Below are 27,990 nucleotides of genomic sequence, written 5' to 3'. Positions count from 1 at the left end.
ACTGCAGGTTCACATGCGTGGACTTCACCATTTGAAGGGAAAGATCTATTCAGCTTTTCCAGGCAATTTGTTTCTCCTCCATCATTCTAGGGTTGTAGGGCAAAAAGGTTTTATGAAATAAAAACGAAAGAAAGAAATGACTTAATGTGCCTGTGGATTGAGCATAAAATGTGTAAAAAGCACGACAATAATTCGAAGGAGCAAATGATAAATTAGATGAGATTCACCCTTAAAAATAATACAACTATTTTTTTTTACATAAATATGGAACAACAATTTTTAACGACAATGTACAATGAACAAAATTGCTTAATGTTCCTACCAGTGTTTTCCAGTCAGCAACATGGAAGACAAACTTTTCTCAAGCTGTACAAAAGCAAACGTCAATATGGGTATCTACTTGAGTAATCAAAAGATAACACATTAAGCCTCACTGTACAATCCATTAACCATATGCATCACCGACCATCGTCAATCCGAGGACGAATCAGTTTCTGCATCTTCACTGAAGCTAGACGGTACATCAATGGAAGATCTAGGTGAGATAAGAAAAAGTTTCAAAGGTTGAAAACTACTATAAAATGCAATAAATATGGGACAGAGGGAAGACTGCAAATGCTTGGATTCAGACCCTGACCCGCTTGATACCATCATACCACCTCATAAGGATGGATGCATAAATCAACTAAGCTAAGCTTTTCACTAATAACAAAAATGTTCTAGTTTACAAGGTTTATGGCTGTTCTGTTTACGTTCTCAGCCTACGCGAAATTGGTTTTCGATAGGTAGGATGCTTAACTACGACAATTGGGTTACGTTTTCCTCATCACTTGAAAGGCACACTAACACACGTATTAATGCTGTTCCGATAGCCAATCATTTTTTCTCGAAGATTCTGTGTCAGAGACATTTCCAGACACGGGATATGGGGACATAAATACATAATTCTCTAAGGACTCTCCAAACACATGGAAAAACATAGAAAATATTTAACCCATTCATGTCGGACACATACCTATGTCCGAGACTCGCATCTTAGATATAGTAACATAGAATAAGAACTAGTAAAAAGCACATAAATACTAACCCTTTAGTCTGATTGTCAACAGAGGCAATTTGGCATGTGATGCATTTGCCACACAATCTTGTTGAGGAAATTGAACATTGACTTGTTTTTTAACCTTAAGATACGAAACAATGTCAAAAGCAAAACATCAGTACATGATATTCTTATTTACCAAAAGCCATCTAAAGCGTGAGCTTACTCTCAAGTCATTTTTCAGATCGGTTTTTACTTTAACAGGACACTCCTTTTTTGTCTTCCACTCTCCACCAAGTTTCTCAACCTGCACATTATGTGATACAAATCAATTTCATGACTAAACATTCTCCACATAAACTGCTGAATGATAAAAGCAGTGAGCAGAAATAAGCCAAAATATGACACCTTTGCAACCCTTGAAGATGACCCTCTCTCAGTGCACAGGGATACATTGTACCCATGTATTGAATTTGAAGTTCTATATAGGTTTCCATTCTTTAAGGCCTTATAGGTATGATTATCATCATCATGCAACCATGGCTTTTCTTGTTCACTGGAAGTTTCCACACCATAGGGGTCGGGATGATTAGAAAAAGAAGCCGGTCCTGACTTTTCAACAGCAAGCTTTGAGCTTGTGGTTCTTTTGCAATCACTGAGAGTATTTTTTTCGGCAGAACAGTTGTAGATATCTAATGAAGACTTGTATTTTAATTGATGACGAGATTTTCTGTCCTGCCTTTCTGATCCATGCACAGTTATAGACTTGGCAACCTCCATATGAGAATCCTGAGAACTAATCTTGGAATTATGTACATCTACCTACAAGGCCATTAAAAAGAAAAAGGACATATGACAAAAAATCACTTTGAATAACATTTCTTGAGAAGAAGATGATACCCACCTGGTTAAATACGAGTTTCTAACATAACTAAGATCGATATATCTTCTAATTGGATGGATTGGATCGACTTCCATGTATCCTTTACCAAGAATAAAGGGCACTCAATGCTCTTACAAAGCATCACAGTGAGCCATTTCAAGCTGCAATGTCAAAAGCTATAGCTGGAATTGTTTGTATTGCAGTTCAACTAAAAGATCTATGATATAATTATAGCTTGAGCGTCGATTAAGTATGCTAAAATGGGAAAATAAAGCATCGGAGAGTCCACTTACAATGTTACGGCTGGGCTGCTTTATAACGCCAGAGATATCAAGAGAATGGGTCTGTCGGGAATTTCCAAAGCATATTGGTTCTACCCAAAGCAATAAATTGAAGATACAAATGAGGTTTTGAATATTTTTAGATTAAAGATGCACGATCGACATTAAGCAAAAAGACCACACTCGCATGCAGACAAAAGGAACGCTTACAGAAGAAAGAAGAAAGAGTATGGCACAGATATTCCTAAGTAGCTATTGTCTCATTAGTGCAGTATGAAAATATGTCATGCTTTAGACAAACATGTTTTTGTTCACGCAAAGCCTCTACTTAAGATTCAAATATATCTATCCTATTTCATTGTCAATTCCAAGCTGTTAATTTAGAGATTTTTTCTATATAGCTTGGACTCTTCAATCTTCATTTTTCTTGGAGTACCCATGTCCGGCACATATTCAGACATGAGTACAGGGAAATGATCCTTCAAAAGTAAAGAAAAATTTAGGAAATAATTGAATATACCGGTGTTGGACACAGACCGGCATCCAACACTAACACCTGGGTCCCTATAACATGGATAAGAATCTTGAAAGCAAGCTAACAATATTTCAAATATAATAATGAAACACTTCTATTCTGCTTAATCTCTAGATTCCAAAGCTTAGGAAAAAGACTTCCATGAAAATAGTTGGTATAACACAAGTATCTCGGTACTGCACTTACCATGGACCGGATTGCTACTTGGGAACACAAACGTACGAGGTGGAAGTGGATCGAATTGAATACCAAGTAGCGGACCTTTGTCTTTGTAATGCCTCTCTAGCTGCCTCTTCACAGCAGTGATAGCAGGATTTTCAGTTTCACCCTTAACCTTCAAATATCCTGATGACTTATAACCAATGCTTTTAGCACCCCTGGAGTTTATTTTTGTAATTGCTCTATTTTCAGTAAGTTTAGAAGAAATTTTCATTTCACAAGGGTCCATACTTTCAGAAAAAGGCTGATCATGTAAAGACAAACTACTTTCAGAAGATGTATCCTCCATATGATCATCATATGGATTTTGATGACTCCTGCCCTTGTATTTGAGGTGAGCAGAAGGAAACTCTTGGCCATAAATCCTTTGACTTTCAACCTCTCTCGGATCAATATTCCGATAATCACCCTGCTTAATACTGCCACAAGAATCTTGCCTGAGCCCACTACCACGATCCTGAATAACACCACTAGAATGTTTTTTGTCACCCATTAGGGTAGGATTCATCTCTCCTTTTGTCTTTCAACCTTCTGTGACAAAACCAACTAGTATCTGCTTTTCTGTCAACCCAATCTGTACTGCCAGTTGTGCTTTCATTTCATCCGAAGGAAATTTTTGCTCTGGAAAAAGAACCAAACTCCTTCTGAAACACTGAAACCTAAGAAAAGAAACATTTAATTAACATGCAAAGGGAAGAATTAGTACCTTTGTAGGCATCCTCAAGAGCCGACACTTGGGCCGGTGTCTTGAGCGTTCTTTTCTTGTTCACAACATCTAGAGAAACTTTATTCTCTTCAGTCTGCAGTTCACCCAAATCTAAAATGATTGCAGAGAAGTCATAAAATATATTAGATATGATGACATTAAGCATGATAGAGATAAAAATAGTTCAAAAGTTCTCATAAGTTTTATGTCATGATACAAATCAGAGCCATCATGGATAAGTATGCTTGATAAATTTCTATCAAGGAGATGAAGTACAGCGGGTAAGAGCCAACTACATGAATTAGTGTAACACAAGGAAGAGGGAAATCCGATTAACAAAAAGTAAAACAAAAACAAAAACCTCATCTAAATTACTAGGAGTTAAACAGAAAATTTTCAGTATATTCCATCAGCCGTGGCCATTTTATTCACCTACACATTCACACGCAATGTTCTTGATATTTCACTCTTGTTTTTAGAAGTACCTCTGGTTATGGCACTTTTCGTAACCGGAAATTCCCTTGGATCGCCCTAAATCAAAACCTAAGCAAGCACAGGTTCTAAAAACAGCTAGCTCGAAAAGCCATGTCTATATATCATTAAAGACCACTAAAAATCATTACACCAGAAAAGCAAATGTTTCAAGGTTAAATCATTACACGAAAATTTATAGTTCCACAACTTACTACACATGCAAAGCCATTAGACAATCACACATTAGGGTTGTATTAGCTGTTGTTAACTTCTTGTACCTCCCTGTAATATAAGCCCAGTCCCCAGTTTCCACTTCCCTCTAATGTACCCTAAACAACATTAAATCATTAAAAATAAAACTTAAAAACAAAAAAACTCTAAAGCAAACAAGACTACAATTCAAGAAGAAAATCATAACCTTTTTGCTGGAAACAAAAATCACGGTTAGAATTTTACATTTCTTCATTTTCCGAACAACCAAACAACCCACCGGGGGCCAAAAAGCAAATTTACAAAAGCTGCTAGGTTTTTTGCCCAAACATTCCTCCATACATGCAAATTTATTTACATATTACAGTGAACTCACAATTGATGAACTTCAAAAAAACCTTAATACCAAAAAGCCAAAAGGGAAAACGTTAATTAACACAGATGTAAAAAAATCTCAAAATTTTGATCCGAGATTGAGGAGCTTAACCTTCCATAGCTTCTGATTTTTTTTTCTCTGGGTACCCTTTGTTTTTTTCAAAGCTTTGTCCTTCGATTAGAACTCAAAATAGGAACACCGATTTTTGCAAAGCAAAATCTGGGTTTTCCATTGCAAATGCTTTTACAAGTCATGAACATTTCCTGACTTCTTTCTTGTTGTTTTCGTTACATTACTGTTCTAATTAATTTGCTCAAAGAGAGAGATAGAGATATAGAAAGACAAAAGAGAGAGATAGAGAAATACAAAGAAGGAAAGAGAGAGGTAAATTCAGATGAAAGAATGAAAAGACAGAGGACAGGAAAACTGTTTTCTATTTTCTTCTTTTCCTTCTTGTTCCGTTCTAGTTTGCTTATTTGATTCAATTACTAGAATTTGTAGGTTGGGGTTTTGGTGTTCTCTTAATTAAATAAAACCCACTTCTTCTTTTTTCGTTTATTTTTTTTGTCTAGTTTTTTAGTAAATTGTAAGAGTAAATTGCTTTAATTTTGAGTGATTCTTGTAATCGTTTAATTATAATGTTTTTAAACTCAATCTTAACTTAGTCAAACCTTAAAAAGATTATAGTTAAATCTGCAATGGAAACATTGATTTACGTAGGATAATAATTTGATTCTAACTCGATAAATTTCGATTGAATTTAGTTGTATATAATATTTTTTTATTAAGCTAAAGTGATTATAACGTAGTATATGTTCTAAATATTTTCAATCATTTAATAATGAGCGTTAAATCATCATTTACAGTCACTGGTACTCGAACCTATGACCTCTAAGAATAACAACGATTTCTTTAACAATTAAGGTAAGTTGGTTCGTGCATAGAACCATCTTTTATAAATAGAAATTTGGTTTGAATACATGTTATATCTTACATAAAAATTTAACAATTATTAATAATCTTATGTCTCCAGTAGAACCTAGACATAAAAACTATTTGTGTATAGGGAGTCGGAGAAAAAAATTGATAGATTACTTTACGGACAATTCTAAATATATAAATAAACTGTCATAAAAAAGGATTTAATTATAAAATACTATCGACATTTTTTGATTAAGGGATACATATTAATGAATGTAACACGAAACGTCTGTTTATTATAATGATAGAAAAAATCGTGCTATAAAAGTATATGAGCAAATATACAGTAAAAGTAGATAAAAATTAAACTCCTAAAAGATATGTATATAAATAAAAAAAATTTAGGAAAAAAAAAAACAAGAAAGGTTATAACACTTGATATATCTTAAGTTAATAATCATAACATAAGAACTATAAGTATATAATTTTAAAAAATTATAACTTAAAATATCTATAAAGGAAATATAATATTGGATTAGATCAAAATCAACCTTCCTAATTCAACTCATTATATATTGGATAAGATATGTTTATGTTGGATTCATAAAAATAAAAATAAAAACAGACGTTTTAGTAAAACATTATACCGTGACAAATTATCCATTTAATATTATATGATATTATATTTTAATAAAATATTTAAAATAATATGATTCTTTTATTTTGATAAAATATTTAATGTAGTACTTGTACTTATAAAATATTTAATTTCATATCTTTACTTCGATAAAATGTCTAATGCAGTATTTCTCATAAGTTAATTTGATACTTGGTAATATTGTTAACTCTGAAAATAATCTTATGGTTAAAAGGAGTGTTGTTTTTCTTCGAGGTTTTAGATTCGAATAGATGTATTTGTAGGATGTGTGCACATTGTCAATTATTAAAAGAGATTCTAAATAGATACTACATTGTAATCATCCGAAATTATTAAAAAAATTATTATGGTTAACCTCAAGTATCATAATAATATAAAGAATGATAGTTCAAATATCATATCGAATGTTTTGACAAAATATACCACATTTGACATTTTAAAATTGTATATATATATTACATTAGACATTCTCTCAAAGTGTAATATCATATTGAACTTTTTTTAAAGTGTATGTATCAAAGGTGATATTATTCTTTAATAGTTAATGATACAAATATGAGTATATAAGATTATTATTTTTTAATAGTTAAAAAAAATTATTAAATTTTTAATAAAAGAGTTAGATTATAAAAAAATAATTATTTTGTTTTAATTTATTTAAAAATATAAATAAGTATTAACTTATAATTATTCTAGACTATTTAAAAAATAAGAAAAAAAATTAAAAAATAGATTTTACTTTCATGTAAATTTATCGTTCAATGTCATTGAATAATTATATAATTACAATTAGTATATATTGAATTTAAACATTAAATGTATTATCGGAGTAATTATTAACTCACCAACAAACTAAATTTAAACTAAATCAACTAACTAACCCGTCCATATATGATTTACATAAATCTAACATGAAAATTTTACTTAAAATTCTAAGTGCATGAGCTCTATAAATATAGTACGATTTTACGAGTACAAAATTAAATTATACAAATATGAGGCATATAAAAATTATAAATTACTTACATTAATACAGAAAATGGTTTCCATCTACATCTATAATGCCTCCAATAAGCAATCTCACCACCAATTGGTGGCAGAGTATTTCATTGACCTTAAATTAATGTTGAACTAGAACATGTATTGAACCTAAATTAGAATTATAAATAATAAATTATTATATATATTACTAAAATTAATCGACATATAAGGTTTAAAATTTAATATAACGAACAAAAAAAATTCAATTGAAAGTTATCTTTATAATATATCCCAATCAATGTATAAATGCCTACGATTGTGTTACTCCCAAATGTACGTCCAAGCCAACTTGATGGTTTGAACAAGGAGAGAATTATCCTTCAAATTATTCACAGCCTTTTATGGTTATTTTTTTAATAGATTATGATTCAAATTAATGTTAAGAAAGTAAATTATTTTAAATGTATTTAATGAGTTTTGATTATATGATAATGTATAATTAGTACAATAATAAATATAATATTTATTATTTATATATTTAATCGATTTAATTATAATTATATAAAGTAATCCTCAATGTTTATTGTACCTTTTTCACTTTAATCCGAATCATCATTTTTGTATCTCCATCCTCACCTCACCTCTTAAGGAAAAAAAACTAAAAAAACTGTCAAAAATTTGACACCCTTCCATGAAATCTTAGGGAATTAAAATCATATTGCAACAAACGAAGAATTTATTCTACAAATTTTATGTTTATTTCAAATGAAGAAATTATATTGTTTATGTTGATAATTAATTATATTTTTTTGAATAGAAAAAAATTGATAATTAATTATATAATAACCAACAAGGTAAACTTTACTCATCCCAACTTTTTAGGGAGAAATCTTAATTGAAAAAATTAAATAATTAAATCAAGGGTAGATTCTGTTTCCAAAATTAGGCCAACCGTGATTCAATAATTAATTAATTTATGGTATTGATTTTGTCACGCCGCCTTTAAACTCCGTTCTTCACATATGCTTTTCTTGAAACCCTAACACTATATAAAGCTCCCCTTGGCTTATAGTTTGTCGAAACGCGCTTTTTCATAAGATTAAATTTCTTCATCAGAGTTTCTTTCTTCTTTTGTAATAAGTTGCATATGGAAGATAATTTTCTTAACAAACCCATTGGATCTCATATTGATGATGATCTCACCGTCGAGAATTTACGAGTTCTTGCTTGTGATGCCGATATTAACAGCCTTACGTATCTTTGTGCTGTGCTCGTAAACTGCAAATATAAAGGTATGCTGATTATAAAATCCTAACACTAATATTATGTGTTGATTCGTTAGAAGGAGAGCAAGTTTAATGTATTTTGAAAAGCAGTTAAACATGCAACAAGTGCGGCTGAAGCAGTAGGGATACTGAATGCAAACAAAGAGGGATTTGACGTTGTATTTGTGGACGTTGATACTCATAGCTCAGATGCCTTTAAGCTTATGGAGACGATAAGACATGAAATGCGGTTACCGTTGATAAGTAAGTAAGCTTTATTTATAATTTTGTTGTAACCGAGTATATTAATTAAAGAGATTTTGTTTTCTTTCCTCTTGTAATGCAGTGGTGACAGGAGATGTCAGCCCAGAAAACAAAACCAAGGGTCTATCCCACGGGGCTGTAGATTGCATCAGAAAACGCCCTGAAAAGGAGGAAATCATGAACACTATTCGACACCATTTTACTCGTAATAAGACGACAAGGGATCACTAATATCAGAAGCGTTTGCGACGTTACAATTCTCCTACAGAGGATGGTCCGTCAGAAAAAGATGGGAAGAAAAAGAGGATGGTTTGGACCCCGGGGCTTGATGCAAAGTTTGTAAAAAGCGTTCAGACGTTAGAGAAAAGTAAGTACTTGGCTATTTAAATTTCAGTTGCAGTTGCGTTTTTGGCTATATCACGATTGAAAATATAGCGGGTGTTGTTGTTGTCATTGACGGTATTAAAGTTGTACAATGACGAATTTAGATGGTACCACTACCGCTATATAACGGCCACTTTTCTGATAGCGGAGCTATTTAAGACTTTGCTAGCTACTAATTGTTCCCGAGAAAGATTTCCTTTGATGTTACTGAAACTGTGATTGTGTTTGTATTGGATTTGTAGAAAATATGGCGCATCCCATGAGGATACTGGCCATGATGAACGAACAAGGACTCACTCGGAAACATGTTGCTAGCCATCTACAGGTAATTTTCAACTTTCTCCTACGCATCTTGCTACTTGCACATTCATCCCGATTCTTTCTTTCCTTATTCTTTGTTTTGTTTGTAATAGAAATATAGAATTTCGTTGAACAAGGCCAAAGCTGCTAAAATGAAGGAACAAGGTTCCCCATTAGAAGCAACTAGCTGTCGTAGAAGATTGGAATTTGAAAACTTCAATGCTGATCTCGGTCTACCTGTTAATGAGGTCCACTCCTTGAACTCTTCTCTCGGCCCAACAATGGGGGACACGGCAATGCCGTCGTCCGGAAGCTCATCGGTGCCGTTCCAATCCCATGATCTTCATAATTGCTTAGGTGGTCAAACGCCAGATGTTTTCGATAATTACTTGTTAGAAACGAACGTTCAACCTCATAATCTTGAACCGGAGGCTGTTTCCGGGACTACTTATCAGTCACAATCTCCATACCTTCAAGGTGAGGGCCCTGTGACTATCCTTCCTAGCGGTCCTGAGTTCTACGTATTCCCATATAAGTTTTTGAAACGAGAAAGAATTGCAGCTTATCGTCTTCCTCCTGCAGTTAGTCCAGTTTCATATAATCTTAATGGTACTAAATTGTCATCCTTTTCCTCAAATTTGATTATTTTATCACTTAGCTCAATGGTTAGTTGTTAACATTGGCATCTCAAATTATGCAAGGGATTGCAAACAATGTGCACTATCCAGTTTCCACAGTGAATGGCGTGACCGAACCTTCAGTGGGGAATGGAACAACCGAATCACCATCGGGTACAAGTTCCAGGCTTAATTCTGAGCCCAACAATCAAGTCTCTTTTGTGGATAACAACCATATCCACAATGGTTTGAGCGAGGAGAGCTTTGATTATTGTTCTTTTTTAAATGATAACTACCTTTATGGGATCTAACTGAAACTATTTAATTGCGTTTATTGATTCTTAACTTAGTTTTGTTAAAAGTCAAATAATTTAGGCGCCAAATTAGGCACCAAATGGTGCTTTGTCAAAGTCAAAAATTAGACACCTAATTTTTATTGAAATTGGGTAATGGGATAATTAATTTTAGTCATTGTAATTTAGGGTATTTATAAGATTAGTCCTTAAGTTTCAACTATAAATACCCTAGCTCATATAGCTTCAAAATCATCCCAAAGCATTCTAGCTTTCTTCCAATACTAGAGAGAATTTAGAGAGTTTCTTGAGAGTTGTTTTCTCCTTTTTTATCAAGAGAGAATTATCATTGTTTTCTCCTTGGTAGATCGAGAGAAGTTGTAATTCCTATTTTCTCATAGTGAAATTCTTCTACCGTTGCCCGTGGTTTTTACCCTATTTTATTTAGGGGTTTTCCACGTAAATTTTGTGTCTTTTTTTATCTTCATTTTTAGTTTCTCAAATTATCAGTTGCAATTTTGCTCTATCCGATAGCCGTCTTCCGCAACAATTGGTATCCGAGCTAGATTAGAGTGTGTAATATCTGCTTATTGTCTTTGTGGTTGCCACCAAAAGGTCGATCCTCTAACATAAGAAAGTAAGAAGTTATTACCCATTCTTTGAAGGTTCCAGAGAACTATTCACGATAGTGAAATAGTGGGAGCTATCCGTAAACGAAGCAATGGCAACGAAATTTGATATTGAAAAGTTCAATGGGAGAAATTTCTCATTGTGGAAATTGAAGATGAATGCCATCCTGAGGAAAGATGGTTGTCTAGCAGCTATCAGCGAAAGGCTAGTAGATTTCACAGACGAAAACAAATGGATCGAAATGGACGGAAATGCTATGGCAAACTTTCATCTAGCATTAGCAGATGAAGTATTGTCAAGTATCGAGGAGAAGAAGACAGCTAAGGAGATATGGGATCATCTCACCAAACTGTACGAGGTCACATCGTTGCACAATAAAATTTTCCTTAAGAGAAAATTGTATACTCTCCGTATGCCAGAATCTACTTCAGTGACGGAGCACTTAAATACACTGAACACTTTATTTTCTCAGCTTACATCCTTAAGCTGTAAAATAGGAGAACAAGAACGTGCTGAACTTCTACTTCAAAGTCTACCGGATTCATATGATCAACTCATCATCAACTTGACAAACAGTAATGTCACCAGTCTAGTCTTCAATGACGTTTCAGCTGCTGTTCTACAAGAAGAAAATCGGCGCAAGAACAAGGAAGACAGACAAGTAAATCTGCAACAAGCAGAAGCGTTGACAATGATAACAATGATGACAACGATGAGAGGGAGATCAATAGAACGTGGCCAAAGCAGCAGTCACAAACATGGTAGATCGAAGTCGAGAAGCAAGAAGAATTTAAAGTGTTAAAACTGTGGAAAGAAGGGTCACTTGAAGAAAGATTGTTGGAGTCTAAATAAAAACTCCAATCCACAAGGCAATACCGCAAACACTTCAGATGATGGAGATGCTCTATGCTGTGAAGTGTCAACCACCGTGGAAAGAAGAAAACGATTTGCAGATATATGGATCATTGATTCGGGAGCAACATATCACATGACCTCAAGAAGAGAATGGTTTCATCATTATGAACCTGTCTCAGGAGGATCTGTGTATAGTTGTAATGATCATGCCTTAGAGATCATTGGCGTGGGAACCATCAAATTGAAGATGTATGATGGAACAATTAAAGTTGCTCGAGATGTGCGGCACATGAAAGGTCTAAAGAAAAATTTATTATCCTACGGATTGTTGGATAATAATGCTAGCAAGATTGAAACACGAAAAGGAATCATGAAGGTGTTCCGTGGAGCGCTTGTGGTACTGAAAGGTGAAAAGATAGATGCAAACTTGTACATGTTGAAGGGAGAGACATTGCTAGAAGCAGAAGCCTCTGTTGCCTTATGTAGTTCAGATTCTGCAATGCTATGTCATAAGAAACTTGGACACATGTCAGAACAAGGAATGAAAGTCCTTGTGGAGCAAAAGCTACTTCCAGGCTTAACAAAGATATCACTTCCTTTGTGTGAGCATTGCATAACAAGTAAACATCACCGGTTGAAATTCAACACATCAAATTCTAGAGGCAAAAGTGTTCTAGAATTGGTTCACTCTGACATATGGCAAGCACTAGTAACGTCCCTAGGTGGAGCAAAATACTTTGTCTCATTTATTGATGACTACTCCAGGAGATGTTGGGTGCACCCTATTAAGAAAAAGTCAGTCGTGTTTTCAATTTTTAAAAACTTCAAAGCGCGGGTGAAACTTGATTCTGAAAATAAGATCAAGTGTTTCAGAACAGATAATGGAGGAGAATACACAAGCGAAGAATTTGATGACTTTTGCAGGAAAGAAGGCATCAAAAGACAGTTCACAGTGGCGAACACTCCTAAAAAAATGGAGTGGCAGAGCGGATGAACAGAACCTTGTTAGAAAGAACAAAAGCAATGTTGAGGGATGCAGGCCTAGAAAAATCAATCTGGGCAGAAGCAGTCAATACCGCCTGTTATTTGGTGAATCGAGCTCCATCAACTGCAATAGAGCTGATGACACCAATGGAGATGTGGACTGGAAAACCAGCTGATTATTCAAACCTCCATATATTTGGAAGTATAGTGTACGTGATGTACAACTCCCAAGAAATTTCAAAGTTGGATCCAAAATCCAGGAAATGCAAATTCTTGGGGTATGTTGATGGAGTAAAGGGGTATCGCTTGTGGGATCCCACTGCCCGTAAAGTGATCATTAGTAGAGATGTTATCTTTGTAGAAGATAAACTACAAAGAAAAGAAGACGATGATAGCGCTGAAAAGTCAGAGACTACTCAGATACATGTGGAAAAGAGTTTGAAGAAGGAGATTATTCTGAAGCAGAACCAGCACATGATGAACAAGAACCAGAGAGTTCTGAAGCTCCAACAACTCGTCAATCAGATCGTCTGAGAAGATGTCCCAATTGGCACTCAGATTATGTTATAGAAGGTAATATTGCATACTGCCTTTTAACAGAGGACGGTGAGCCATCAACATACCAGGAGGTAATAAACAGCTCAGATGCTTCACTGTGGATGATGACGATGCAAGAAGAAATCGAAGCCCTTCATAAAAATAATACATGGGACCTTGTGCCACTACCACAAGGAAGGAAGCCAATTGACAATAAATGGGTCTTCAAAATCAAGCGAAATGGTGATGTCGAAACGATTCTTTTCTTAAAAGGTGAAAAACGGTGAGATTTTAAAAACCACATTAATCCTTAATTATCTCTTTTTAATTTAAAAACAAATGTGATTTAAAAGACCTCTCGTTTCGAAAATTTTTTAGATTTCCTTTACGATCGAAAAAATACAATTCAAAGAGTCGCCACCAATCTTTGATTAGGGTGTGATTGGGCACCCAAAAATGATGTCATTTTAAATAAAAATTAATTTTAATTAAAACAACAAATTGAGGTATGCGTTACCAAAATCCGAGTTCGGGAGTCGGTTACGTGTAGGGAAGGATTAGCACCCCCACAACGCCCTAAAACGGTACCTAGTCGATTAATTAACGTCTTTGCAATGAACTTTACAAATTCGAATTTATTTTAATTTTTGATCCCATAAAACAAAAATGTAAATTTAAAACATTCAAAAACACCCAAACAAATTAAATTAAAATTACCAAGTCATTTTAGAAAGATAAAGAATGTTCGATTATTTACAAATATCGAGACCAGATCTTAAAGATATAACAACCTTTTCTCGATATATTTAAATAAACGAACATTTCTTTTTCTCTCGTTCCCAAATTTTAGGTGACGAATCAATTTTTTTGGTTTCACTTTCGGGATACACTTTTAATTTAAAATCATTAAAAGCGGACCTCAAATCAGTTATGACTGCCCACTTCAACAATTTTAAATTAAAAGGATATTACCCTTAGTTAAATTATGTAATAGGTCGAGTTATGCGCGTGAGGCTATCATGCAAATTATGCAGAATGATTTCAAGAAAACCTATACCTAGATAAATACACTAATGAATAAAAATGCCATGTCAAACAAACATAAGGACTGAAATGGAACGAGCCATAAATTTTAAAGTTAAAATCATAAATTTAGCATAAATAAAGTCCTAACATATAAAACCATCACATTCCGTGTACCAAATTTGAAATAAATACCTAAACATATGTAGGACTGAAATTAAATTCGCATAAAATAAAGGAACAAAATTACTAACATGAAAAATTCAGCCTAGGGATTCAAACGAAACATGCAAAAACATAGAAGCAAAATGCCTAAAATAACAAGAACTAAATGACACAACATTTGGGACTGAACTTAAATACGCATAAAACTATGAAGATCAGATAATAAGATACTCTATTCATGGATTAAAATGAACTAAACCGAATAAATGCATGACTAACTAAGAAATAAATCCACAATTACATGCTGGACCAAAATGTAGATTTACAAAACCACATAGCAAATGTACAAACCAAGAATAATTCAAAACAACTATGTTCAAGGACTAAAATAGAACGTGCAAACACTTGAAAACCAAATGTGCAAACGAAAGAAAATGTATACCATATCATTCAGGACTAAAATAAAATGTATATGAAAGATGAAGTCCAAATTACAAAACAAACAAGACTCGATTGGGACCAAAATGGAAATCAACGGCAGAGGTGTAGTGACCTTAAAGAAATTATCCCTAAAATTATAATATAAAACCTACTTTAAACTAAACCTAACCCTCATTCTTCATATTTTCTTCTTCCTCACAGCCGCAATGCTCCCTTCTTCTCCCTCTCCCTGCGCAGTTCTCACTTCTAACTCACAAACTCACACAGCCATCTCTCGACCACTCATCTCCTTGAACCACCGTGATAGTCACCGACGATGAAGCACCCGAACCGACCTAATGAGCCTAGACGCCTCTTTCCTCTCTAACCCTCAACCAAAACGAACAACCAATGCCGCCTATAGACTCCGATGAGGGCCTAAACCAGTAAGGTAAGCTAAGCTGAACCTTTCCTTTAACCTCTCTTCTGATTTTGCTTCTAGTCTAAACAAGATTTCAAACCGTACGAAACCAACATGATTTGGTGTTGAACCAATTTCAGACCATGAACTCGAGAATTTCGGACCCAAAAGAATGGCTCTTTGCTTGTTATTGCTTTCCTGAAAAACAATGATTGTTACAATGCTTGACCTTGTAATATGGAAATATTGTTTTCCCCTATGCTCGAATTTCCTCACTGAATATTGATGGAATTTCTCCTTGATTAGTTTTGAACCGGACAGTAGAACCCCCTTTCTTTCTTTTTTTTTTCTTGTTTCTGGTCGTTTTTTGTCTTGATCCCCCCCGTAATACTTTCTATCTTTTTTTTATAATCCTCTGTTCTGTTCCCGTGAAGTATCCCCTTTCTGATGGTTTCCAGTAGTTAAAAAAAACTGACCTCCCCTGTTCTTTTTTTGCGTGTCCCACGTTTCTGGTAGTTAATTGAAAACTGATACTTTACGGTTTTCTTGACTGCTCAACATATCTCTCTCTATTGCTAACGGTTCCCCTCACGTTTTGGTGCTGCCTTGGTTATTATCTTTGTTTGCAGTCCTTTCATTTTCAGTTGGCAAACCGTTCATGCAGAGGCTGGGAAACATTGTTGCTGGAAGCTGAGCTCGGTTCTTAGTTGTTGGGCTGCCAGTTTGGTTTTGATCTCCCACCAATTGAGCACTTTGAGTTGGACCGGACAAATCAAGCATCTACAGCTGCCACTCTTTACTTATTGTCGTGTAACGAGAATAGAGCAAAGATCAATAGATGATTGAGTTTGTCAAGTCATTAGAACTTTAAAAGATTAATCCATTCCACTGTTACTTCAAGAGAAATGATACTTGAAAAATCTTCAAATAACGGGTCTGCTCCCTTTTCTTTCAAGGAGTATAAGACTCGAACAATCCTTGGCAAACGTGTCTGCTCCCTATTCGTTCAAGGAGTATAAGACTCGAATAATCTTCGACAAACAGGTCCGCTCCCTATCCGTTCAAGGAGTATAGAACTCGAACAATCTTCAATAAAACGGGTCCGCTCTCTATTCCTTCAGAGAGTATAGAACTCGAAAAATCTTCAATAAACAGGTCCGCTCCCTATTCTTTCAGAGAGTATAGGACTCAGTCTTTAACAAACGTGCTCGCTCCCTATCCGTTCAGGGAGTATAGAACTCGAAAATCTTCAACAAAACGGGTCCGCTCTCTATTCCTTCAGAGAGTATAGGACTCAATCTTCAACGAACTTGTCCGCTCCCTATTCATTCAGAGAGTATAGGACTCAATCTTCAACGAACTTGTCCGCTCCCTATTCCTTCAGAGAGTATAGGACTCAATCTTCAACGAACTTGTCCGCTCTCTATTCATTCAGAGAGTATAGGACTCAATCTTCAACGAACTTGTCCGCTCCCTATTCATTCAGAGAGTATAGGACTCAATCTTCAACGAACTTGTCCGCTCCCTATTCATTCAGAGAGTATAGGACTCAATCTTCAACGAACTTATTTGCTTCACTACTCTTTCGTGAAGGCTTATAGATGATTTGCTTCAAAGGTCAAACCAGTTATCTTCATCTCGATGCTTTCATATCTTCAATCTTCAACTATCCCTGGGAAACCTGTAGATATTTAAGCCATCATGCGATTATGAATGCCATGATCCTACTCATGCCTAAAATGTATGCAATTATGCAATTCAATGTGTTTTCTTCTTTGTAGGAACTCTATCTCCTTTTGATCTCGATGGAACTCGGCTTCATCTTGGGCCCATAACGTTTAATCAGTTCACCCCAGTTGACAATCTCAATTCCATATCTCTCGCCTTAACAGTACCTTGACGTATTTCTTTCTTGAAACCCGTCAGTATCCCTGACCAACTTCTCGACCAATGATAACCTCCTTGGGTCATCTTTTAATGGCTGAGATTTTCTTTGAATTTGAGGATTTTAGTTTCCCATGGCCACACAAACTTACATGTTTAAACCATTGTCAACTTCAGAATACCTGCATTTTCCAAAATCTTTTGCACAATAATACAAAATGATCTCATGTACTTCAAGTTAAGCTATATGTTTTAACCTTTCAAAATAAGATGTTTGCAAAAGGGAAATTATCAAGAAAAGACATCTCTTTATTTATATAAATACAGAGAATTTTAGGCAACTAAATGGCGAACTTTTAACTGGAAACAGTAAAAGAACAAAAGAGTAGGCGTCTTCAAATATCAATAATGCAAATGCTTTTGAACTGGCACGCCGTTAGAATGTCTCGAGCGTAGCTTCTGTCAAAAAGATCTTCAAAATTATGATGCTTAAGAGTATGAAGCTACTTCTAAACTCCCAAATCTCTACCATTGGATGCCCTAAACCAGTATTGAATCTCATGTGCATTCAATATCTCTCCTGGTTATTTCAATCGAGACTCATTAATCTTTAGTCTCATTCCTGATCACCAACTGTCATTGTTACTATCCATATCAGGAGCTCTTTCCACTTCCAAAATTGATTCAGAACCTCCACCATGCACAAATTCTGAATTTCAAATTCAACTCAAGTCGCCCTTTGCGGGTTTTCAACTTGAGACTTCATTTGGTTCCAAGACGCCCTTTTCGGGTTTTCATCCTGAACCCTCCTTTTATTTCTTCTTCTTTTTTCATTTTTCATTTTTTCTTCCCTTTTCCATTTTCTTCTTTTTCTTTCTTTTTGTTTTTTTCATCATTTTTGTTTTTTCTCATTTTTTTCATTTTTTCTCTTTTATTTCTTCTTCAAGCAAAATATCTCTTAATAGCGTCGGAATTCACTGGATATGGTAATTCTGATCCGTCCATTTCAGTTAGGACTAGAGCTCCCCCAGAAAAGGCCTTCTTGACAACATAAGGTCCTTCCCAATTGGGCATCCATTTTCCTCTGTAATCTTTCTGAATAGGCAAAATCCTTTTAAGCACCAAATCTCCCTCATGGAATTCTCGAAGGCGAACTTTCTTACCATGTGCCCGTATCATACGTTTTTGGTACATCTGACCATGACAAATAGCTTTCAATCTCTTTTCTTCAATCAAATTCAACTGGTCATACCTAGCTTGGACCCATTCTGCCTCATCAAGCTTTACCTCTGACAAAATCCGAAGTGAGGGAATTTCCACCTCAATAGGTAAGACAGCTTCCATCCCATAAACCAAAGAAAACGGAGTTGCCCCAGTTGAAGTTCGTACTGAAGTTCGATAAGCAAACAGAGCAAAGGGCAACTTCTCATGCCAATCCTTATAGGTCTCAGTCATTTTCTCTATGAGCCTTTTGATGTTCTTATTGGCCGCCTCTACTGCCCCATTCATCTTTGGGCGATAAGTGGTGGAATTATGATGTTTTATTTTGAACTGTTTACAGACCGAGTCCATCATCTTATTATTTAAATTCAACGCATTATCAGAGATAATCCTCTCGGGCAAACCATATCTACAAATGATCTCTTTCTTCAAGAATTTGCATATTGTAGACTGGGTAACATTTGCGTAAGAAGCCGCTTCTACCCACTTGGTGAAATAATCTATGGCTACCAGAATGAAGCGATGACCATTTGAAGCCTTGGGCGAAATTTGTCCAATAACATCCATGCCCCACATTGAGAATGGCCACGGAGCTGTCATTACATGCAACGGATGAGGAGGAGTATGTATCCTATCTCCATAAATCTGACATTTGTGACATTTTCGGGCATAATTGATACAATCTGTTTCCATAGTTGACCAATAATACCCAAATCTCATAATCTGCCTAGCCATAACATGCCCATTAGCATGGGTACCACATATTCCCTCATGCACTTCTTCAAGAATCAATTTGGCTTCTTTCGCGTCCACACATCTTAACAAAACCTGATCCAGGCTTTTCTTGTACAGAGTCTCACCATCAAGCACATACCCTGATGCCATTCTTCTAATGGTTCTCCTATCATTCTCAGTAGCCTGTTCTGGATAACTCTGATACCTTATATATTGCAAGATATCATAATACCAGGGGTTTCCATCTTCTTCCTCTTCAATATTAAAACAATGGGCTGGATACTCATAAGCCTTCATTTCAATGGGCATCATATTTGAATGCTCGTTCATCTTAAACGCTGCTGCCAGTGTGGCTAAGGCATCTGCCATTTGATTCTCTTCTCTGGGGAGGTAATTGAAAGTTACTTCATCAAATTCTTCAACAAGTTCCATAACTAACTTACGGTATTCTACAAGCTTGGGATCTTTTGTCTCCCATTCTCCTCTGAGCTGGTATATTACCAAAGCTGAATCCCCATACACTTTAAGCATTTTTACTTTGCGTTCAACAGCAGCTCTAAGACCCAGAACACAAGCTTCATACTCGGCCATATTGTTTGTACAATCAAAATTAAGCCGACTGGTGAAAGGATAATGCTCTCCCTCTGGTGAGACCAAAATTGCCCCGATTCCATGTCCCAAGGCATTTGAAGCACCATCAAAGTTCAACTTCCAATATTTGCTAGTGGATGCCACTGCTTCTTCTACCGAAATAGCCATTAAATCTTCATCTGGGAAATCAAAGCTCAACGACTCATATTCTTCCGAAGCCCTGCTTGCAATGAATTCCGCTATAGCACTTCCTTTAATTGCCGTCTGGTTTACATACTGGATGTCAAACTCGGACAATAAGATCTGCCAACGAGCTAATCTTCCAGATAATGCAGGCACACCCATTAGATATTTCAAGGGATCAAGCTTGGATATAAGCCAAGTAGTATGATACAACATATATTGCCTAAGCCTTCGGGTAGCCCATACTAAAGTGCAACACAACTTTTCAATGGGTGAGTATCTTGTCTCACATTCAGTGAACTTCTTGCTGAAATAATAGATAGCCCTTTCTTTCTTCTCAGTTTGGTCACGTTGCCCCAGCACACACCCCATTGAATTTTCATAAACTGACAAATAAAGAATCAAGGGTTTGCCTGAGATGGGTGGTGCTAAGATTGGAGTGCTCGACAAATATCTCTTCACTGTTTCAAAAGCTCTTTGACAGTCTTCACTCCATTCCCCTGAGTTATTCTTGCGAAGAAGGCGGAATATGGGATCACACTTTTCCGTCAGCTGTGAAATAAACCGAGCTATATAATTCAATCTCCCCAAAAATCCTCTGACTTCTTTTTGTGTTCGTGGGGGTGGCAAGTCTTGAATAGCTTTTACTTTATCTGGGTCTATTTCAATTCCTTTTTGGCTTACTATGAATCCCAACAACTTTCCAGATGTCACCCCAAAAGTACACTTATTTGGGTTGAGTTTTAGTTGGCATCTTCTTAGTCTTTTAAAAAGCTTTCTCAAATTCACAATATGTTCTTCCTCTGTCTTGGCTTTGACTATCATATCATCGACATAAACTTCTATCTCTTTATGCATCATGTTGTGAAATAACGTCACCATGGCCCTTTGATATGTTGCCCCGGCGTTCTTCAGTCCAAACGACATTACTTTATAACAAAACATTCCCCACATGGTAACGAATGTTGTTTTTTCCATATCTTCAGGGTTCATCTTAATTTGATTGTAGCCAGAGAAACCATCCATAAAAGAGAACAAAGAATTTCCAGCAGTATTATCCACTAGAGTGTCTATATGTGGCAAAGGAAAATTATCTTTTGGACTAGCTCGGTTGAGATCCCTGTAGTCAACACACATTCGAACTTTCCCATCCTTCTTCGGTACTGGGACAATATTAGCCACCCATTCAGGATATTTGGCCACTTTAAGAAACCCGACATCAAATTGTTTTTTCACTTCCTCTTTAATCTTGAGTAGCATCTCAGGTCTCATTCTTCTCAGTTTTTGTTGTACAGGTTTACATTCAGGCTTTATTGGCAGTTTGTGAACAACCAACTCTGTATCTAAACCCGGCATATCTTCGTATGACCAAGCAAACACATCCTTGTATTCTTGAAGCAATTCTATCAAATCATGTCGACCTCCAACTGACAGAGTGGTACCAATCTTTATTTCTCTCTTATCTTCATCTGTCCCTAAATTCAAACTTTCAGTAGACTCTTTATGAGGTAGAATCTGCTTATCTTCATTCTCTACCATTTTCAGCAATTCAGAAGGTAATTCACATCCCTCATCATCATCACAATCTTCGATTTCCCCTTGACATATAGGCTTCTCAAAATCAATCTCCGGGTCAGAGTCATTGGCATTCATATTATTGATATCTGAGCTCCTGAAAAAAAATAATGAAAGAGAAGATATATATACATATATAAATATGGGAGAATCTTTTCCCATATAAATAAATAGAAATAAATAAATACATACATATATACAACAAAGAATGAATGAATGAAATGAATGGGAAAATGTTTTCCATTTGGAACTAACAGAATGCATCTTTTATTGAAAGCAAGAAAAAACAAACAGCTTAACCCTTTACATAAAATCACCTATTGCCCCAGGGTATGAACAACAGGGAGAAAGTTCCAGTGCATTACTCTGTAACAGATTTGTAAACTACAGGCAGTTCTTCCGCGGTCCAATTGTTCAACACGAAGCCCGGTGGTGCAGGATAAATGCCCATAACTCTCATTTCCTCGGATTCATCATCAGTTATACCATTAATGCCTAAATCTCCCAAGGCATTCTCAACCATCGTCTCAGTGTTCCTTGAATTCCCTTGAAACATATGCCCCCCAGACATGAAAATGCTACTCAACGGCGGGAAGGTCATGGGTTCCCAACTAAGGTCTTCACCAGCCAATCTGGCCTTTCTGATTTCTTGGCCCTTCTTAATTCCCCTCATCTTATCCCTCGAAGTTGGCTGATATCCCAAACCAAATCGATCTTTTTTAGTAATAGGGCATATGGGATTCACCGGTCCTTGCAACTGTCGGCCTAAACCCTTTCCAACTTTTGCTCCTCTTCCAAGAGTCAATCTAAGCCCCATCTTGGTACAGTTTGACAATCGAGGCTTTGGTATCTTCTTGCCTTCGGCCACAAACGTAGCATTGACAAACTCCAACGATCTGAAAGAACACTCGACGGCTTGCTCATCAACTTCAATATACGGAGCAGTAGTAGAAACAGAAGCAATAATGTCCTCTTCAGCATGAATACATACCAACCTTCCATCAATCACAAATTTCAGTCTCTGATGTAATGTGGACGGAACTGCACCGGCCTGATGAATCCAAGGCCTTCCCAACAAACAATTGTATGTAGGCATAATGTCCATTACAAGAAATTCCACTTCATAAGTTGCTGGACCAATATTCAGAGGAACATCAATCTTGCCCAATACTTCTCTTTTAGTCCCATCGAAAGCTCGAACCACACTTTGACAGGTCCTCATAAGTGTACTATCTAATGGAAGCTTCTTTAGAGTCACTAAAGGCATCACATTCAAAGCTGAACCATTATCAACCAAGACCCGGGACAACACATGCCCTTTACATTTAACTGTAATGTGCAAAGCCTTCTGACTACCCATCATCCCAGAAGGGATTTCATCCTCAGAAAAAGATAAAAAATTATCAGCTTGTATATTGGAAACTAACCGATCCAACTTTTCAATGGGCAACTCTTTCGGAACAAAAGTCTGGTTCAAAACCTTTAACAGAGCATTCCTATGGGCCTCTGAACTCAAAAGTAATGATAAAACAGAAATACGGGCAGGCAACTTGTGTAACTGTTCCACAACACTGTATTCACTGTGTTTCAGAAACTTCAAAAATTCTACCGCTTCACTCTCGGTTACTGGTTCATTGATAACATGCTTATCCTCTTCTATCTGCACATCCACTTTTTTCCCTTTATCAACTGCAACCTTCTTCTCAGACTCTTTAAGTGGATTAAGAGAATAACACCTACCGCTTCTAGTAAAGCGTCTCACCTCATCTACTTCCTCATTCTCTTTTGTTACATCTCCCATCTGGCAATCATATCTCCAAGGCACTTGTTTATTATCCCGATATGGGAATGGAGATGGAGGTGTAATAACCACTTTCGGGACTACCTTCTCAGCAACTCAATTTTTGGGAGTAATAATTAGGGGACAACTGGCATTGTATACCCCTTTAGACGATCCTTCTGAAGCACAAACTTCCGCTTCCTCTTCTTCAACAATCTCTCTAAAGAACTCAATTTCTTTACTGTCCATCATGTCTTGTACCAAAGATAGGAAGTCAGGACATTGCTGAATACTGTGTCCTTCACTGTTATGATACTGACACACCTCTCCACTGTTAAACTGTTCACCCATCAAACTGGGCTTCAACAATCCTACCTTGACCATCTGGCACCACACCCAACTCATGGGTGATACCACCTCACTAACATTCTTTACAATTATCTTTCTTTTTTCTTCAGTAATCGCATTAACTCCTGCCCCTGCATGGCTTGGCAACGGATTCTGAGCTATATTTGGCTGCTCACTGTCACCAAAGTTGATGACATTCCTCGTTCTCAAAGCTTGGACAACCTTCTTAAAAGCAGTACAATTCTCAATGGAATGCCCAGGGTTCCCTGCATGGTACTCACACTGAGCACTAGCATCATACCATTTGGGAAAAGGAGGTTGCATTGGTGTCACGTGATATGGTGAAACCACATGCCGATCATACAAAATCTGAAACAATTCCTTATAAGTCATCGGAATTGGATCAAATTGAGGCCTCTCTCTCCTCTGGTCCCTTGCCCCTTGTCTATTGTCATTTTGTGTTGATGACCCTGCTCCTTGAGGACGGGAAACAATGATGTTATTAGAATCGTACTGCCTCACATTACTGACTTCGTTTTCCTTTTTCCTCGTTGGTGGCCTCTTACTAGACTCTCCTCCCTCGAGCTTCCCACTCTTAACAGCCATTTCAATCATTTCTCCCGCCGTAACTACATCAGCAAAACTTCGATAAGGATTACCTATAAGATGCGAGAAAAAAGGAGCCTTTAAGGTGTTGACAAAAAGCATATTTGTTTCTTCCTCTTCCAATGGCGGGTGGACTTGCACTGCTACATCTCTCCATCTTTGAGCATATTGTCTAAAACTCTCGTTAGACTTCTTTTCCATTCCTTGCAACATCATTCTGTTGGGTCTAACATCCTTCACATGTTTGTATTGCTCAAGAAAGGACTTAGCCAAGTCTTTCCACGATTTAATATTAGCTTTACTCAGCTGGTTATACCACCGGATTGCCGAGCCAGTTAAGCTTTCCTGAAAGCAGTGTATCAACAATTGATCGTCCCCTATGTATCTGGTCATCTTCCTACAAAACATTGTGATATGTGCAGAGGGGCACCTGGTACCATCAAACTTTTCAAAGTCAGGAACTTTAAACTTTGGAGGCAAGACCAGATCGGGAACTAGACTTAACTCATTTGCGTCAAATCCATAGACACTGGTATCTTCCTTTATGGCTCTGACCTCTCTTTCTAACTGCTTCCATTTCTCTTCCAACAGATTGTTTTGATCCTTCTTGGCTTCTTCATCAAGGTCCGGAACTTGATGATATTGATGTTCTTCCTGATACGAACTAGATCCAGGCTGTACGTTAACAGAAGCACCGACTGGATTAATGTGCACCTTCTCGACATGAACAGGGGTCACTTGAACATTCTGAGATTGTTCTGGGGTTAACCCTGGATGATGAAGTGGGTCCTCAGTTACACCTTCTGGCATAGGACTTTTCCCATGTTCTGGATTTCTTCCTTCCAACATACTCGCAAACTTGGCAAACATCTCCTTTTGGGCATTCATCATATCTTCTTGCATTTTCTTGATATTATCTTGTAACTCCGACTGAGCCTTCTCAATTTGGGCAAGTTTGTCTTCCATAACTTTCTTCCTGGTTCTGTAGATATGCTTGGGATTTTCCAGTATTACTCTGTCACAGAGTCATTTTGTTATCGCTGATATTTATTAATGAATATGAAATATATGATTATGAATGAATAAAATGCGATGCAAAAATTAAATGCATTAAAAAATGCATATGCAAAATGCAGGGTGTTGATCCTGGAACGACTCCTTAGAACAACTCTTTATATTAGAACGACGTTCAATTACAAAGTTGAAACATATCACAAATAAATTTGCACCATCTCTCCTATTTCTTGTACATGTGCTAGTAACTCTACAATCTTCTGGTTTTCTTCAGCCTCAGGATCTAGTTCTTCAGTCACATCAGCGGCTTCCTCAGATAGAATGACCAAATATTGAGCTATTCCCCGCGCGTGTTCTAGGTAACAAGCAATAAAGTCTTCTCTTTGCTTAACTCTCGCCTGAGCTCGCTCCCATCGAAAACGCCATTGTATATCCCCCTCATAAGGAACTATCGATAACTCACTTGCTTGCCTCTGAAAATCTTGAACCATGGCTTCAAGCTCACTCACTTGTTTTTTCAGACTTTCAACCTCTCCCTGGCTCGAGCTACCTTCCTTGTTTCGATATTGTCGTAATGCAGTCTCTAAACTTGAAATTTTCTCCTTCAACTTTTCATTCTGGGCTTGACTCTTTTGTAACCGCTGCTCTAAAGAATCCTTTTCTTTCGATAAAATTTTCACTTGGTGCCTGCTTTGCTTGAGCTCTTCTTGACTCTCTCCGGCTACTCTTTTGAGGCTTGCCACCTCTTGCCTCAATTCGACCGACTTACTCGAGCTAGAACCTACTTGAGCTTTTACCATTCGCTGATAAGTTGACCGAAGATCGTCAAAGTTTAGCCGAAGTTGCTTCTCTACTTTTTCAATTCGATCTGCTCTACTATTCTGAATGTCAATCTCCAATCCCTTTTGATACACTTCATCTTCTAGCTTCTGTAAAGTCATTCTCCATTGTCTCCGTTCTGCTTCGAAATCGCGCTTGGCTAACTCTAATGGAGATGGCACCACTCTCAACTGTTCCTCCACCGGCTGAATATTTTCAGGATTCACCATCGGGATATTGTCATTTACTCGACCGCTTCTCCACTGCTCGTACTCTTGAGACAACTCGAGATCATAGGTAAACAAATTCACGCGACGAGTTTGCTTCCAAGCCTCAGCAACCCCTTTAACTTTACCCTTATACTGATCTCCTTTGAATGCAAAATCCGACCCTACCAAGTCCCATGTGGCTGGAATGAACTGCCTTGACCCATACTGTCTGGAAACTAGTAGCGGTGCATACCCAACAGAGCCCCATATACCTGGCAAAGGAACCCAATCTCGCTCTCCACATCGGTAAAGTATATCCGAAGAGGTATTCCACGAAGCTCGCCACAAAATATCTCCATCTCTGATATCCTTAAAGATGACCATCCATTTTTCTTCAGTGAAGCCCCCAGGCCATTCTTTAGAAAGAAAATCTTTCAAAGGCGAGAACCCCTCTAGAAACACTCGTCCTGGTGCTCTTTCAACATGTTTGAAATGACTCAGAATCCACACTAGCAGCAAAGGCGCACACACTATAAATCGTCCTTCTCCCTCGCGCCTACAAGAACTCAAAGACCGGAACGTCTCAGCTAGAATAGCTGGAATTGGATCCACACGCTTGTCTAATCTTTCAAACAAGTCAACGACTGATACGTCTACATATCCTAACACTTTTGGAAAAATAACGAGCCCATAAATCCCTAAAGCAAACAAGTCCAGCTTCTTTCTCTTATCAGGATGATGAGCAATTACTTCTTTCAGCGCAGCCCAAGAAATGCACTCGTTGTCTCCTTTCTTCTTAATGTTTCTGACTACCCAATCTTCACTCATTCCGGTCATCAATAGTAATTTCTTCTTAAATGAAGGAGTGACTGGCAGCTTGGTATATATTCTATCTATCTGGGACCTCGGACAACGGACCAATGCTTGATACTCCTCTATTGTTGGTGTCAGGTCTACTCTACCAAATGTGAAACAGCTATAAGCCGGATTCCAGAACTGTGCCAACGCTCTAAACAGATTTCGGTCAATAGAAACATCCAGAAGATAAGGAATATCGCCGTACAACTGATAAAACATCTCCTTATCGGCTGCCTCCCATCTTCCCCATATCTCTCTTAGCTCACTCATATCATTCTGGCGTACGTTGATGTGAGTGTAACCAAATAACTCTGACACATATCCAGGCATCACGCTGTCTCCATTGGTCAATTGGGAATGTTCCGACCACCTCAAAACATCTGCATTGTCCTCAACCTCTCTCTGAACCGTTCGTTCCATATTACTGGCCTTCTATATGGACATCGACCCCAAATCAACACCATGTAATGGATCGTGCAATGCAAAACATAAAAAAAACAAGGCAAATATAACAAAAGATCGGTTAATAAACATGAAGCAATTAATTCAGGATAATAATTTGTTCAAAAAATCCTACCCACATATGCTGACTACCCAATCATGCTTTATCAGATCCTACCCACATATCCGACGAGGGCCTAAACCAGTAAAGTAAGCTAAGCTGAACCTTTCCTTTAACTTCTCTTCTGATTTTGCTTCTAGTCTAAACAAGATTTCAAACCGTAC

General features: G+C 36.8%; 1 protein-coding gene and 1 pseudogene across 1 annotated transcript in view; one reads left to right on the top strand and one right to left on the bottom strand.

The window, feature by feature from the left end:
- Positions 1 to 259: 259 nt before the first annotated feature.
- LOC120161942 lies at positions 260 to 5,082 on the bottom strand (annotated as a pseudogene).
- Positions 5,083 to 8,430: 3,348 nt separating this feature from the next.
- LOC120162380 (two-component response regulator ORR24-like) overlaps positions 8,431 to 27,990 on the top strand; it is a 30,461-nt gene continuing 10,901 nt past the window's right edge. Inside the window, exons 1-7 of the mRNA XM_039172536.1 lie at positions 8,431 to 8,575; positions 8,660 to 8,812; positions 8,895 to 9,017; positions 9,081 to 9,179; positions 9,439 to 9,521; positions 9,610 to 10,105; positions 10,198 to 10,325. Coding sequence (XP_039028467.1) covers positions 8,431 to 8,575; positions 8,660 to 8,812; positions 8,895 to 9,017; positions 9,081 to 9,179; positions 9,439 to 9,521; positions 9,610 to 10,105; positions 10,198 to 10,325 — 1,227 coding nt within the window. The remainder of the gene's footprint in view (positions 8,576 to 8,659; positions 8,813 to 8,894; positions 9,018 to 9,080; positions 9,180 to 9,438; positions 9,522 to 9,609; positions 10,106 to 10,197; positions 10,326 to 27,990) is intronic.

The sequence above is a fragment of the Hibiscus syriacus genome, unplaced genomic scaffold (genome assembly GCF_006381635.1).
Source record: "Hibiscus syriacus cultivar Baekdansim isolate YM2019G1 unplaced genomic scaffold, ASM638163v2 tig00111402_pilon, whole genome shotgun sequence".
Taxonomy (NCBI): Eukaryota; Viridiplantae; Streptophyta; class Magnoliopsida; order Malvales; family Malvaceae; genus Hibiscus; species Hibiscus syriacus.
This window is presented reverse-complemented; position numbering and strand designations above follow the sequence as displayed.